Source organism: Hylobates moloch, unplaced genomic scaffold (genome assembly GCF_009828535.3).
Source record: "Hylobates moloch isolate HMO894 unplaced genomic scaffold, HMol_V3 SCAFFOLD_3, whole genome shotgun sequence".
NCBI lineage: Eukaryota > Metazoa > Chordata > Mammalia > Primates > Hylobatidae > Hylobates > Hylobates moloch.
The window spans coordinates 120,976,876-120,992,735 of NW_026652278.1; the positions used below are offsets into that span (position 1 = coordinate 120,976,876).

A 15,860-nucleotide genomic window follows, 5' to 3' on the forward strand; every position below is an offset into this window, starting at 1 on the left:
CTCCTTCTCATGCTGTCATATCACCTCCTCTCTTACCACTGCAAAACATGCAGTGAAAAGCAAGGTCCATGGGGATGGGAGTCTGGAAACAGCAACATGTTCTGAAGATATGGAGGATGGCAGAGGACTCTTAGGCAGTAACAGTATGTTACCACTAAAGAGATAGGAATCAAGATTTGGTTGCAAGACAACAAGAATAGCACACATAAGAGAAGAATGGTTAGCTTCAGAAAAGTAAAGCAGTTATAATTCTTTCAAAGAGGACACTCTTGTAAAGGAAGTTTGTCCCTACTAGGTCTGCTACTCTTGAGCTTTAATTAGTATAATCACAATGCATAATGCAGGTGCATCTGAAAGGCTAGAGTCACCATTATGCTATCTGTTAAAAACATCTTTCATAATCAAGTCAACCACAGCTTTCCACAGATATGATGCATTACCATGCCCAGAGTCATCTGGGGCTTTAAAATAAAAATTTTTTTTTACTCTTTTGTTCAGGCCTATTCCACAAGACACTAAACAGAAGCAAAAATCTTAAGATTCTGAGCAAAACTTACAAGCTGTTGGAATATGAAAGATTTTCTATCACTTAAATTATTACAGTTATTAAGTATGCATAAAAATTATATAATAAAAATAATATCATGGTTATAACAGTAAATAGTGAATGGATAGCTTCAAGACTCTGTGGACTCTGAATCTGGTCTTTGGAAATAAAAGCATAGAGCAGTCAGCTAAATATTGAATATACATTAAAAAATATCTATAAGAATAAATACTCAAGCCAACCAAATAAACTATTCCTTTTTAATACTAAAAACAAGCTCTTCACTTTTAATACCTTGAAAATAATTTTAGTTCTGCATTAGTCCATTCTTGCACTGCTATAAGGAAATACATAAGACTGGGTGATTTATAAAGAAAAGAGGTTTAATTGGCTAATTGTTCCACAGGCTGTACAGGAAGCCTGGCTGAGGAGGCGTCAGGAAACTTTCAGAACGCAGAAGGTGAAGGGAAAGCAGGCACATCTTACATGATTGGAGCAGGAGGAAGAGAGAAAATGGGGAGGTACTACCCATTTATAAACAAGCAGATTTCATGAGAACTCACTATCAGGAGAACAGCAAGGAGAAAATTCGCCCCCATGATACAGTCACCTCCCACCAGGGCTCTCCTCCAACACTGGTGATTACCATTTGACATGAGATTTAGGCGGGGACACAAATCCAAAGTGTTATCACTCCACCCTCAGCCCTTCTCAAATCTCATATCCTCACATTGGAAAATACAATCATCCCTCCTCAACAGTCCCCCAAGTCTTAACTCATTTCAGCATTAGCTCAAAAGTCCACAGTCCAAAGTCTCATCTGAGACAAGGCAAGACCCTTCTGCCTATGACCCTGTGAAATAAAAAACAAGTTAGTTACTTCCAAGATACAATGAAGGTATAGACTTCGGTAAGTACTCCCTTTCCAAAAGGGAAACATTGATCAAAAGACAGGGTCTACAGGCCCCGAGGCATGTCCAAAACCCAGAAGGGCAGTCATTAAATCTTAGGGGCCCAAAATAATCTCCTCTGACTCCATGTCTCACATCTAGGCAACACTGATGCAAGGGGTGGGCTCCCACAGCCTTGGGCAGCTCCGCCTCTGTTGCTCTGCAGGGTACATTCCCTGCAGCTGCTTTCACAGTCTGGCATTGAGTGCCTGAGGCTTTTCCAGGCACATAGTGCAAGCTGTTGGTGGACCTACCATTCTTTGGTCTGGAGGATGGTAGCTCCTTTCTCACAGCCCCACTAGGCAGTGTCCAGTGTGGATTCTGTGTAGGGGCTCCAACCATACATTTCCTCTCTGCACTGCCCTAGCAGAGGTTCTCCATAAGGGCTGCACCCCTGCAGCAGGCTTCTGTGTGGACATCCAGGCATTTCCATACATCCTCTGAAATCCAGGCAGAAGCTCCCAGGCCTCAACTCTTGCCCTCTGCGCACCCGCGGGCTTAATACCATGTAGAAGCTGTCAAGATTTACGGGTTCCACTCTCTGGAGCAGTTGACTGAGATGTTATCTGGGGCCCTTTTAGCCACAGCTGGAGCTAAAGCAGCTGGGACCAGGGAGCAATGTCCTGAGGATGTGCAGGGCAGTGGGGCCCTGGGACTGCCCCCACAAAACCATTCTTCCCTCCTATGTCTCCAGGCCTGTGATGGTAGGGGCTGTGGTGAACATCCCCAAAATGCCTTCGAGGCATCTTCTTTATTGTCTTGGGCATTCAGCTCCTCTTTACTTATGCAAATTTCTGCAGCCAGCTTCAATTTCTCCCTAGAAAATGGGTTTTTCTTTTCTATCACATGGTCAGGCTGTAAACTTTCCAACCTATTATGCTCTACTTCCCTTCTAAATGTAAGTTCCAGTTTCAGACCATCTCTTTGCAAACACATATGAACTTACACTGTTAGAGGCAGCCAGGCTACATCTTGAGTGCTTTGTTGCTTGGAAAGTTTCCTGCCAAATACCCTAAATCATCTCTCTCAAGTTCAAAGTTCCACAGATCCCTAGAGCAGGGGCACAAAGCTGCCAGTCTCTTTCTACAACATGGCAAGAGTGACCTTTACCCTAGTTCCCAGTAAGTTCCTCTTCTCCATTTGAGACCTCCTCAGCCTATACTTCACTATCTGTATCACTATGAGCATTTTGGTCACAACCATTCAACAAAGCTCTTGGAAGTTCCAAACTTTCCTTCATCTTCCTGTCTTCTTCTGGGTTCTCTAAACTGTTCCAACCTCTGCCCATTATGCAGTTCCAAAGTCGCTTCCACATTTTCAAGTATCTTTATACCAATGCCCATTCACTGGTACAAATTTTCTATATCAGTCCATTCTCACAATCCTATAAAGAAACATCTGAGACTGGGTAATTTATAAAGAAAAAAGGTTTAGTTGGCTCATGGTTCTGCAGGCTGTGGGAAAGGAGTTTCTGGGGTGCCAGATGAGTTGGTCTCCCCTGTGTGAGACACCCATGGGGAGCCATGGGCGGCCTCTGAGGAGAAAAGTCTCCTTATTGGCTTTATATCTTTATGCCCCAAGAGCATAACAGCTCAGCGGCATTCCACAGGTTGCCCAGGGAGATAACACTCCCTTGAAGCAGTGGAGTATAATCAAACATCTTGGCTCCTCCTGAAACCCACTCCTACCCATCTCAGTCCCAATAAGTTAAAGATCTTAAGTAGTTTAGACACACGTCTTTGCTCAAGGAAATTCACAGAAACCGCCACTGCTACACTTCTTACTGAATGACTCACGAGTTCTCCCTCATGAGCCTTTTCCTCATCCCTTCCTACCCCTCCCATCTGCCCTAAGAACAAAGAGCTTGTAAATAAATTAGGTAGAGTCAAAGAGCTCTGGGCCATGAGCAAGCCTCTAATGCTCTGGTCCCCTGGACCCACCTTTTAAATGCTTATTCTGTCTAACTCCTTTGTCTCCGCTGGACTCGGGGTACCTGCCGGGTGGTGTGGGGCTGGTTTCCCCAACACAGGCTGTACAGGAAGCATGGCTGGGGAAGCCTCAGGAAATGTTCAATCATGGTGGAAGATGAAGGGGAGGCAGGAATGTCTTACATGGCCAGAGCAGGAGGAAGAGAGAGAATGGGGAGGTGCTACACACTTTAAACCACCAGATCTCATGAGAACTCACTCACTATCACGAGAAGGGCAAGGGGGAAATTTGCACCCATGATCCAATCACCTTCAACCAGGACCCCTCCTCCAACACTGGAGATTACAATTCCACATGAGATTTGGGCGGGGACACAGATCCAAACCAGATTAAGTTCTAATTATAAAATGCATTTATGTAAAAGCAAAACACTCTTATTTGCTTCTATAGAGAGTCACCACTAATCTACGAGCCATTACCTTCCTTTTAATATTCTGTAATGCAACGTCCACCAATAATTATATCTTTCTGGCTAAATAATTTTTTAAACACAATATTTAAATAAGAAGATATGACAACCAAGGAAAAAAGATATTTTTTAAAAACCATATATTATTTACAATTTGCATTAGTTTATGCTTCTGTCATAATTTATGAGAATGCAGAGAATTAGAACACAGAACTAGAGGTATTTTGAGAAACAATTTTAGGATGTTTCAAAACTCGAATGAATTCTCATTTTAGAACTCAGACATTTTATATATCATATATAATATATAAGCTCCAACTCTGGTTGGGGGGAAAAGGGCAATTTCTATTGTCGAAAGATTTACTTTCATTAAGCAAAAACAAGCTTTCCTATTACAGGGATCAAAGTTGTAAGCCAAGTTTCAAAGTGCTGTAGGCAACTTCACATGAGAATATTCCCAAGTAGAATTTATAATTTACATACCTGTACAGATGAATATTTGGAAAAATTTTCCATTTGATACCGCCTAAAATCTTCATTTAGTCTTCGATCTGAAACAAGGGGGAAAACAGATTTCAGTTCATTGAGTAATGGTCAATTCTTTAAAACTAGAAATACAGTAATTATTTGATGTATCCAGTGCAAAACGGCTAGTCTTCACTGCTTCTCAAGATAAGATGAATCATCAATTTCATTACACCATTTTAAAACTTGAAAATAGGCCCTTTTATATATCTAAGCCAATTAATTACTGCCAAAGTGAAAAAATAACATCTGCAAAGAACTACCATTTCTGATTTCATAAACATGAAATCTCAGTCTCTGCTGGCTTGCTCTTTGGGTTAATGAAAGTAAAATATATTCTCCACATCTTATTACTGCTACGAAAATTGAGAAGCATTGGGAAGATAAACTATAGTCATATTTTTTAGAATTCTTAAAACCAATTGAAACTCTTCCAGGACAAACCTCCACCTTAAGGAGAAATTGCAAGACGAAGAATCCAAATTAAACAGGAGTGGGTAAGAGACAATGGGGGAAGAAGACCCAGAATAAAGGTGAGCGGTCTTGATAATAACAAGGCCAGCCCAGGCCTGGTGGCTCATGCCTGTAATCCTAGCACTTTGGGAGGCCGAGGCGGGTGGATCACTTGAGGTCAGGAGTTCCAGACCACCCTGGCCAACATGGCGAAACCCCATCTCTACTAAAACTACAAAATTAGCGAAGAACAGTGGCATGCGCCTGTAATCCCAGCTACTTGAGAGGCTGAGGCAGAAGAATCACTTGTACCTGGGAGGCAGAAGTTGCAGTGAGCCAAGATCGCACCACTGCACCCCAGCCTGGGTGACAGCGTGAGACTCTGAAAAAAAAAAAAAAAGAAAAAGAAGAAAAGAAATAACACGACCATATTTTTATTTACATCAAGAAAAGTAACACACATACAGCATAGTACCCAACAAATTTGCAATCACACATTCTTTTCAAGATCACACAGAACATTTAATGTTGATTATTTACTGGTAAAAGAAAGTCTCAATAATGTTCAAAGGACTGAAACCAAAGACAGTATGTTATCTTATAATAGCACAATTAAGTATCAAGAACCAAAAAAAAAAGGAAAATCTTCTATATGTTTGGAAGTTCAGAAATCACTTTTGGCCAGGCATGGTAGCTCATGCCTATAATCTCACTGCTTTGGGAGGCCAAAGCAGGAGAATCATTTGAGCCTAGGAGTTTGAGGCTACTTTGAGGCTATAGTGAGCTGTGATTGCACTACGCTCCAGCCTGGGCAACAGAGCAAGACTCTATCTCAAAAAAATAAAAATAAAAAAAAGAAGAAAGATCTCAGGAGGAATTACAAAATAAATTTTAAAGTATTTTGAAGTGAACAATAGTGAAAATGTGATACCTCAAAACTTGCTTAAAGAGAAATCTGTAGCTTTAATTGCATATACTAGAGAAAAAGTCTGAAGTTACAAATGCATTCCAAGAAGTTAGAAAAACAGCACCAAATTAAATCCAAAGAAAGCCAAGTGGAGTAAATAAAGATAAGCCCAGAAAATAAAGAAATTGAAAATAAACTCACAAAAAATGATAAAAAATATGATCATCTCAAAAATTATTTTTAAAAAGCATCTGATGAAATTCAAGATATATTCATGATAAAGTCTTAGCAAAGTAAGACTAGAAGGGAACATTGTTATTATAATGAATGCTTATGTAAAATACACAACAAACATCATACTTATGAGTGAAAATGTTGAAAACTTTCCCTTGAATTAGGAATCACATAAGGATAAATTCTTACGACATTTACTCAACACTCTATTGGAGGTCTAAGTTAATGCAGTAAAGCAAGTAAAGGACCTAAAAGGTATAAAGGCTGGAAAGGACGAAACAACTGTCATTATTCATAGTTATGAATGCATATGTGATTAATCCAAAAAAACACAGATATCGTCTTAAAAATCAATCATGAAGATTAACAAAGTTGTTGGATACAAGGTTAATATATAAAAATTAATTATATTTCTAGATACTGGCAACATAAAGTTAGAAAACAGTAAAAGATGCTATTTATAGTACCATAAAAAAATCAACGTCCAGGAATAAATACAACAGAAGATGTTTAAGACCCCTACACAGAAAACTATGAAGCGTTTCTCTGGAAAAAACTGTAAAATTCATATGAAACCAAAAAAGAGACTGAATAGCCAAAGCAATCCCAAGCAAAAAGAACACACCTGGAGGCATCATGTTTCCTGACTTAGAACTACACTACAGGGCCACAGTAACCAAAACAGCATGGTACTGGTGCAAAAAACAGACACATAGGCCAATGTAACATAATAGTGAACCCAGAATTAAGGCCACATACCTACAACTATCTGATCTTCAACAAACCTGACAAAAACAAGCAATGGGGAAAGAATTCCCTACTTTAAATGGTGCTCCGGATAACTGGCAAGCCATATGAAAAAAGATTGAAACTGGACGCCTTGTTTACACAATACATAAATAATAACTCAAGACGAATTAAAGACTTAAATGTAAAAACCCAAACTATAAAAACCCCAGAAGACAACCTAGGCAACAGCATCTGGACATAGGAGTAGGCAAAGGTTGCATGACAAAAATGCCAAAAGCAATTGCAACAAAAGCAAAAATTGACAAATGGAAACTAATTAAAATAAGGAGCTTTGGCACAGCAAAGGAAACTATCCACAGAGTGAACAGACATGCTGCAAAGTGGGAGAAAATTTCTGCAAACTGTGCATCTGACAAAGGTCTAATATTCAGCATCAATAAGGAACTTAAACAAATTTACAAGAAAAAAAATCCCATTAAAAAGTGGGCAAAGCTCATGAACAGACACCTTTTAAAAGAAGACATATATGCGGTCAGCAAGCATATGAAAAAAAGCTCAACATCACTGATCATTAGAGAAACATAAATCAAAACCACAGTGAGATACCATCTCACACCAGTTAGAATGGCTATTATTAAAAAGTCAAAAAATAACAGATGCTGGTGAAGTTGTGGAGAAAAAGGAACATTTATACATTTTGGTGGGAGTGTAAATTAGTTCAACCATTGTGGAAAACAGTGTGGTGATTCCTCAAACACCTAAAGACAGAAATACCATTCGACCCTTTAATCCCATTACTGAGTATACACCCAATCTACCACAAAGACACATGAGCATGTATGTCCATTGCAACACTATTCACAAGAGTAAAGACATGAAATCAACCTTAATGCCCATCAATGGTGGACTGGCTAAAGAAAATGTAGTACATGTATACCATGGAATACTATGCAGCCATAAAGAAGAACGAGATCATGTCCTTTGCAGGAACATGGATGGAGCTGGAGGCCATTATCCTTAGCAAACTAATGCAGGAACAGAAAACCAAGTACAGCATGTTCTCAATTACAAGTGGGAGCTAAATGATGAGAACACATGGAGGGGAGCAACATACACTGTGGCCTATTGGAGGGTGAAGGGTGGGAGGAGGGAGAGGATCAGGACAAGCAACTAATGGATATTAGGCTTAATACCTGGGTGATAATAATCTGCACAATAAATGCCCATGACACAAGTTTACCTATATAACAAACCTGCACATGCACCCCTAAACTTAAAAGATAAATTTTAAAAAAAGAAAAACTTAAAACAAAAAATTAATCACAATACGAACCTCTTTTTTTTTCTCTGACAGAGTTTTCAATTAAGAAAAAAACTAGATCTGCGTCCTCAGTAATTAAAAAAGGATAAGAAGTAAATTATGTATTAATAATGAGGGAAACACTTTCAATCTTCATAGATTGACTATAATCTGGAGAAAACTTTACTGTAACTTAAATGCTATTATTTCCTTCATTCTACAAGTACTTATCTCACTTGTTTAATTTGCATTTCCTGGATATATGAAGATGCTAGTGTATGTATGTATACATATACACACACACATACACATTCATTGTTAGTTTCAATTTGCTAATATTTTATTTTGGATTTTAGTTCCAACATGCATACGTAAAACAGGTTTACAGTTTTCCTTTCTTGCAAGTATGCTTTTTGTGTAGTAGTTAAGAAAAGAGACACTGAAATTGGACTGCCTGGGTTCAAATCCCAGCTCAGTCACCTACTAGCTTTGTTAACCTTGACTTTGTGAAGGCACTTATCCAGAGGGTTCAGCTATCTATAGGTACTAAACAGCATTCGGTATGAGAACTGTAAAGGCAAACCAACCAATCATGGCATGAGGTGTTACTGGGCATCAGCTATAGAAAAGCAGGGGCATAATCATATTAAGATTACTGACAAGAGCAGAAGGACTAATGGGCAATGGTTACAGCCTGTAAAAGACACCAGTAAAAACAACCTGGGAAGCAGTCAAGGTGGTAAAGAAAATGAAGGGCTCAAAGGATAGAGGTCTGAGGAGCTCAAAGAACAGTTATAGTAGGAGTAAGATACTTGAGTTTAAGACATCAAAAAGTAGGGCAACCACTTTTCTGCCTGACACACACGAAAAAGCAAGCAAAAAAATCATCAATACCTTATAGTACACTAGACAGCAGACAATGATAATCAGAGACAAGAAACAAATGAGGTAAGCCCTATGATTGCCCCACCTTAATGACTTAAGAGACTTTCCAGGGCCATGACATGAGGGTTGGAAATGCAAGTGGAGACCACTGGACTCTTATTAAGAGGTGGAGCTGAGAAGTAGTGGAGATTAAGTGAACTAGAATTGGCAGGACAAAGGATAGAAGACTGCACAGAGAAAGAACCCTAGGGAACGTGAGACCTGCAGCGGTTCTTCTCGAGTACAATACAGAGTACTGAATAGCTCTTTATTTATTAAAGAAATTGAGTTTGTATTTTAAAACCTTTCCACAAAGAAAACTTCAGGTCCAGTTGGCTTCACTGGTGAATTCTATCAAATATTCAAGGAAGAAATAATATCATTTTATAGATACTCTTACAGAAAGTTGAAGAGTACAAAATATTTTCCAAGTAATTCTATGAGGCTGGCATTACCTGATACTAAAACCAGACAAAAATATTGGGAAGGAAAAAAAAAAGGTACTTTAAGAGGCTGAGGTGGGAGGACTGCCTAAAGCCAGGAGTTCAAGAGCAGCCTGGGTGACAAAGGGAGACCCGGCTTCTACAAAAAATAAAAAATAAAAATATTAGCCAGGGGCAGTGGCACATGCCTGTAGTCCTAGCTCCTCAGGAGGCTGAGGCAGGTGGAGGGCTTCTGCCTAGGAGTTCAAGGTTGTAGTGAGCTACAAGTGTACCATTAACTCCATCCTGGGTGACAGTGAGACCCTTGAGCAAATTAAAGAAGAAAAAAAAGAAAAGCAAAAAACCTTCATAGGTTGGGCACGATAGCTCATGCCTATAATCCTAGCACTTTGGGAGGCAAGAGGATCACTTGAGCCCAGGAATCAAGACCAGCCTGGGAAACACAGGGAGACCCTATCTCTACAAAAAGAAAAAAAAATTAGCCAGATATGGTGGCACGTGCCTGTAGTCCCAGCTACTTAGGAGGCTGAGGCAGAAGGATCGCTTGAGCCCAGGAGGTTGAGGCTGCAAAGAGCCGTGATTGTGCCACTGCACTCCAGCCTGGGCAACAGAGGAAGATCCTGTCCCAAAAAGAAAAAAAAAAGCTTCTGAACACACTAAAATTTTAAACAAACATTTATAAAATAAATTCAACAATATAGAAAAAGGATTATACATCATGAGCAAGTGGAATTTATCCCAGAAAGGCAAGGTGGTTTTAACATTTGAAATTAATCAATGTAATTTACTCTATTAACAAACAAAAAATGAAAAATATCTGATAATCTCAATGGATGCAGAACAGCATTTTTAAAAATCCAGCATCTATTTTGATAAAAACTCTCAGCAAATTAATAGAAAGGAACATTCTCAACATAAGAACATCTATGAAAAACCTACAACTAGTATCATACCTAATTCTGAAAGACGAATGCCTTCCCCATAAGATCAGGAACAGGATATGGATGTGTATTCCCACCACTTCTGTTCAATACTGTACCAGAGATTCTAGCCGCTGCAATAAGGCAAGAAAAAGAAATGAAAGGCATCCAAATTGAAAAGAAAGAAATAAAACTGTTTTTATTTTCAGATTACAAGATTATCTACATAAAACTACTGATAGACTCTACAAAACTACTAGAGCTAATGAATGAGTTTCGCAAAGCTGCAGAGCAGAATATTAAAGAACGTTATTTCTCACCACACATCTACAGCCATCTGATCTTTGACAAACCTGACACAAACAAGCAATGGGGAAAATATTCCCTATTTAATAAATGGTGTTGGGAAAACTGGCTAGCCATATGCAGAAAACTGAAACTGGACCCTTTCCTTACACCTTATACAAAAATCAACTCAAGATGGATTAAACGCTTAAATGTAAGTCCTAAAACTATACTAGAAGAAAACCTAGGCAATACCATTCAGGACACAGGCATAGGCAAAGACTTAATGTCTAAAATACCAAAAGCAATGGCAAAAAAAGCCAAAACTGACAAATACGATCTAATTAAACTGAAGAGCTTCTACACAGCAAAAGAAACTATCATCAGAATGAGCAGACAACCTACAGAATGGAAGAAAATTTTTGCAATCTATCCATCTGACAAAGGTCAGATCCTATCCACAATCTACAAAGAACTTAAACAAATTTACAAGAGAAAAGCAAACAATCCCATCAAAAAGTGGGCAAAGGATATAAACAGACACTTCTCAAAAGAAGATATTTATGCAGCCAACAAACATATGAAAAAATGCTCATCATCACTGGTTATTAGAGAAATGCAAATCAAAACCACAATGAGATACTATCTCACACCAGTTAGAATGGCAATCATCAAAAAGTCAGGAAACAACAGATGCTGGAGAGGATGTGGAGAAATAGGAATGCTTTTACACTGTTGGTGGGAGTGTAAATTAGTTCAACCATTGTGGAAGACAGTGTGGCGATTCCTCAAGGATCTAGAACCAGAAATACCATTTGACCCAGCAATCCCATTACTGGGTATATACCCAAAGAATCAGAAATCATTCTACTATAAAGACACATGCACATGATGTTTAATGCGGCACTATTCACAACAGCAAAGACTTGGAACAAACCCAAATGTCCATCAATGACAGACTGGATAAAGAAAATGTAGCACATATACACCATGGACTATTATGCAGCCGTAGAAAAGGATTAGTTCATGTCCTTTGCTGAGACATGGATGAAGCTGGAAACCATCATTCTCAGCAAACTATCACAAGAACAGAAAACCAAACACCGCATGTTCTCACTCATAAGTGGGAGCTGAACAAGGAGAACACGTGGACACAGGGAGGGAAACATCACACACCGTGGCCTGCTGGGGAGTGGGGGACTAAGGGAGGGATAGCATTAGGAGAAATACCTAATGTAGGTGACGGGTTGATGGGTGCAGCAAACCACCATGGTACGTGTATACCTATGTAACAAAACTGCACGTTCTGCACATGTACCCCAGAACTTAAAGTATAATAATAAAAAAGAAATGTTATTTCTACACACTAGCAACGAAAAATCAGAAACTGAAAGTAAAAGAATAATACCATTTACAGTAGTATCAAAAATTTCAATACATAGGCATAAATCTAACAAAAGATGTGCAAAACCTAAATATTAAAAACTACAAAGTATAGCTAAGAAAATTTAAAAAGATACATCGATGGATGATGTAAAGAAGAACCAATTTTATTTTAAAACTTACTATAAAGCTGCAATAATTAAGACAGTGGGGTACTGGTGTCCAGACAGACAAATAAATCAGTGGAAAAGAATAGAGTTCATTAATAGATCCATACGTATATAAACAACTGCAAAGGAGCAAAGGTAATTCAATGGAGAAAGGGTAGTTTTTCCAACTGGGCAGCCAGTGCAAAAAAGTGGCCTGGATCCTTACCTCATGCCTTGTATAAAATTTAACTGTATGAACCATAGATCTAAATGTGAAACCTAAAACTATAAAACTCCTAGAAGAAAACATAGAAGAAATCTTTGCAGCCTTGGGTTAGGCAATGATTTCTTTTATGACACCAAAAACACAATTCATAAAAGAACAAATTGATGAATTAAATTTCATCAAAATTAAAAATGTTTGGCTCCAACACTGTTAAGAGAATGAAAAGAAAAAAATGAGTCCATCACCAATCTGCCAGTGAGTCTCACACCCCACTCATGAATGAATTCTTAGTTCCTTAGATTGATAATACAAGTACCTCTTTGAAAAGGTTCCTAAAAACAATGGTCTTTCCCGGACAAAGGTGGAAGAATGGTGCACAGCAAATATGCTACAAGCTTACTCTACTAGTAGCCTGGTTGAGTGTGGAGCTGCCTGTCGTTATGATATGTAAAGCTGAAATAGTAATTATCAGAGGAAATGTCATGTGGGGTTGCCAGCTGAGAAGTACCAAAACAAATGGTCTTGACCTAGGCTCCCAAATCCAAATGGAACAAAGAGACAATCAAGATCAACAGAAATCAGTGTAGAAAAAGTCAGAGGCAGGTGGAAAGAAGGCAAGCCATCTATCTTTATCTGGGCTGGTATTTAGGTGGGTCACTTAATGGAATAACCCACCACCTTCAAATGGCATGCAAAATCCAGTTAAAGAAAAAAGGAGAGCGACACAGACACTCAACTCTCATTCTTATCTCTTCATGCAAATGCTACCATTCTATGCTCTGATTTCCTGAATAAAATCAGTTATTTTAAGCCTTTGAACCATTCCTTCTTCTGCTCCTTCTGCTTGAGATTTCCTTCTTGCACTCAATTTGTCTTCTGTGGAACTATTAAATACCACTCATTTTTCAAAAAATGTTACTATGCTTCAGTTGTCTTATTTGTTTTCCCCTGGTATTTGGATCTCAGTTTTATCTAAGAATTCTGGCTGGATCATTCTTATAAAATTAATAGTTTCTGACTGCCTCAAGTACTATCCTGACTCTAGCCAAACTCCTCATCAACCAATTCCCGTCCCACACCACTCTTATGGTGGCCAGTTAGCTGTTCTTATGGGGTGGGGATATTCCCACTGCAAACCTAAGAAATAATGCTAATGTTATTGTGTCATTATAGTGTCATTAATTATTTTAGATAACATATACCACGCATTTAATATGTGCCAGACACTATGCTGAATGCTTTTTCATCATCTCATTTAAGTCTCACAACTTCAAGAGGATTCTTGTGTTCTTATACTCATATAAATGAGAAAACTGAGGTGCAGAAAAGCTAGGAAACTTGCTCGAGGTCACAGACCTGGAAAGAGGTAGGCTGTGAGCCCTGACCGACTAAATCCAGAGGCTGACTGAGTTCTTAACCACTGGTCTGTAATGCTACCAAAATGTAACTTACTACCTTTTTCCTAACTTCCCCGTTGCTCAAGCAAAAACTAAGTTGCCCTCTACCTCTTTCTCTCAAATCCCCTGATCTCCAGTCTCCCTGTGCCCAACTTAGTTTACTTCTTACCTGAATGATGACAGTAGACAACTAACTGCACTCTACTATAATGCATATTCCCCATAAAAATCAGACCGGGCCTTCTAAATTACAATTTGATCATGCCACTCTCAATTGAATTCCTATAACCCATGCAATGGTCCAAACTCCTTAGCACAGAGAAGACAGGGCCCTTCACTATCCAGCCCCTTTCTACGCCTTCGACTGCACTTGCCATTTCCCTATATAAATATTCCAATTCAATTTACATCAATATTACATTCAAACCAGCCTTACTGCAAGTCTTTAACAAAGCATATTCCTAATCCCCTCAGTGTCACAAATATTGTTCTATTTGGGACGCCTGGAGTTTTTCATATAGTAAATTCATATTGGTACTGCACGTTTCAGCCCAATACCACCTTCCTTGAATATGTTTTAATAATAATCGTGTAATAGTTAATATTTAACACAATGTATCAAATACTATTCTAAATCCTTTACATATTTTAATATTCATTTAATCATTCCAACAACCGTATGGGACTGTGGCAAAAGAGCCAGCAGTTGCTGCCACTTCAATATATTTTGGAATACATTTCCCTCTCCAAATTAAATTCTTGGAGGTAAAAACTGTCCTGTTTATCTTTGCAGCAGCTGTTCTTCTATAGTGTCTGGTACATAATAGAAACAGGAGTACAATAAACATCTTTTGAATAAATGGCCAGAGAGCTGTGCCCCTAGATTTTAAATACACACTTGGAAACTCCTGCTGGCCATTAGCCTTCTAATCTTCAGAGCGCGAGAGGAGCATAACAAACATGTTTAGCGTCTAGTAGAATTCTGTGTAAGCTACAAGTACTACCACACGGTTCTGCTTAAATATACACACATCCTCACGTATACCATCAAGCTTTTTTTTTCCTGCAACTAACTTCTTTAACTCTTTACCAATTTACATGTACCCAACCAGCATTCAAAAGATTTGTCGGTCAACGACGACGATATTAAACATTGTATATGAATATGAAGTCTCAAAAAAACACGGAGCTTACTTTGCTCTCTCAGAAAGTCGATTTCTGTAGCCATTTCGATACAATTTTAGTTTGGAGCTTTCACCACCTTTACCTTCCTCTGAAAGAGAGCTTGCTGTGCGGGAAAACAAAACTAAGCCAACGCTCGGTTGGTTGTCAAGCGCTCCAGCGGTGCAATCTGCATCCTGCTCACGCGGCATCTACAGCCCCGCCACGCTTCCTTCCCCCGCGCCCCAGACGAGTCCCTGACCCTGGTGAGAGACTGAAGATTGCTGGGGACGCGCCAAGTGAATTCCGCTCCACGTTCAACCGAATCCCACCCTGGTGGGAAGAGGACGCGGTCGATACAGGCGTCCCGCGGGTCACTCTGGGTCTCGTCGGGCCACCTAGGAGAGTGCCGCGGGAGCTGGAGGGCAGCCTGAGAGCTGCGTTCTACGCGGAGCGGCGGGGGTTGGAGAGGACGACGCCAAGACGGCTGGGAAGCCCCAGGCCAGTAGCGGAAGTCCACTCGGCCCGCCCTGCGACTTTGAAACCGGTGCCCCGAACCACTCCTTGGAGACGGTGACGCCGCTTGCGTCATCACGCGGGCGTTGGAGCTTACGCCATCGCGCGTCCTAGAGTCCTAGCACGCTATTGGCTGGCTGTCAAGCAATGGGAGGAGTCGTGAGAACCTGGAAAACAGCGGGCTGAAACACCGGCTTGGCGCGGCGGCCAAACTGGTGGGACAGTGTCTCCAGGTGGTGAGGCCCAACCTTTTTAAAACAAACAAACAAAAACCAAAATGCCAACGTGAGTAGGGAATGAAATACACAGTTTAAATGCCCTCACTATCTTTGGGTTACTAATATACTAAGCCTTTGTGGACTAAGTAAAGGATGCAGGTTCCTGCGGCTAGG

General features: G+C 39.7%; 1 protein-coding gene across 5 annotated transcripts in view; it reads right to left on the reverse strand.

Moving 5' to 3' along the window:
* SCLT1 (sodium channel and clathrin linker 1) overlaps positions 1 to 15,494 on the reverse strand; it is a 201,833-nt gene extending 186,339 nt beyond the window's left edge. For 2 of the 5 annotated variants that reach the window (XM_032147226.2, XM_032147232.2), the window contains exons 1-2: positions 14,986 to 15,119; positions 4,379 to 4,446 (exon numbers count right to left, since the gene is read on the reverse strand). In XM_032147226.2, coding sequence (XP_032003117.1) covers positions 4,379 to 4,446; positions 14,986 to 15,019 — 102 coding nt within the window. In that variant the 5' untranslated portion in view covers positions 15,020 to 15,119. Of the gene's footprint in view, positions 1 to 4,378; positions 4,447 to 5,185; positions 5,256 to 14,985 lie in introns of all 5 variants that reach the window. The other 3 variants (XM_058436757.1, XM_032147212.2, XM_032147220.2) reach the window with 3 other exon arrangements.
* Between the last annotated feature and the right edge of the window lie 366 nt (positions 15,495 to 15,860).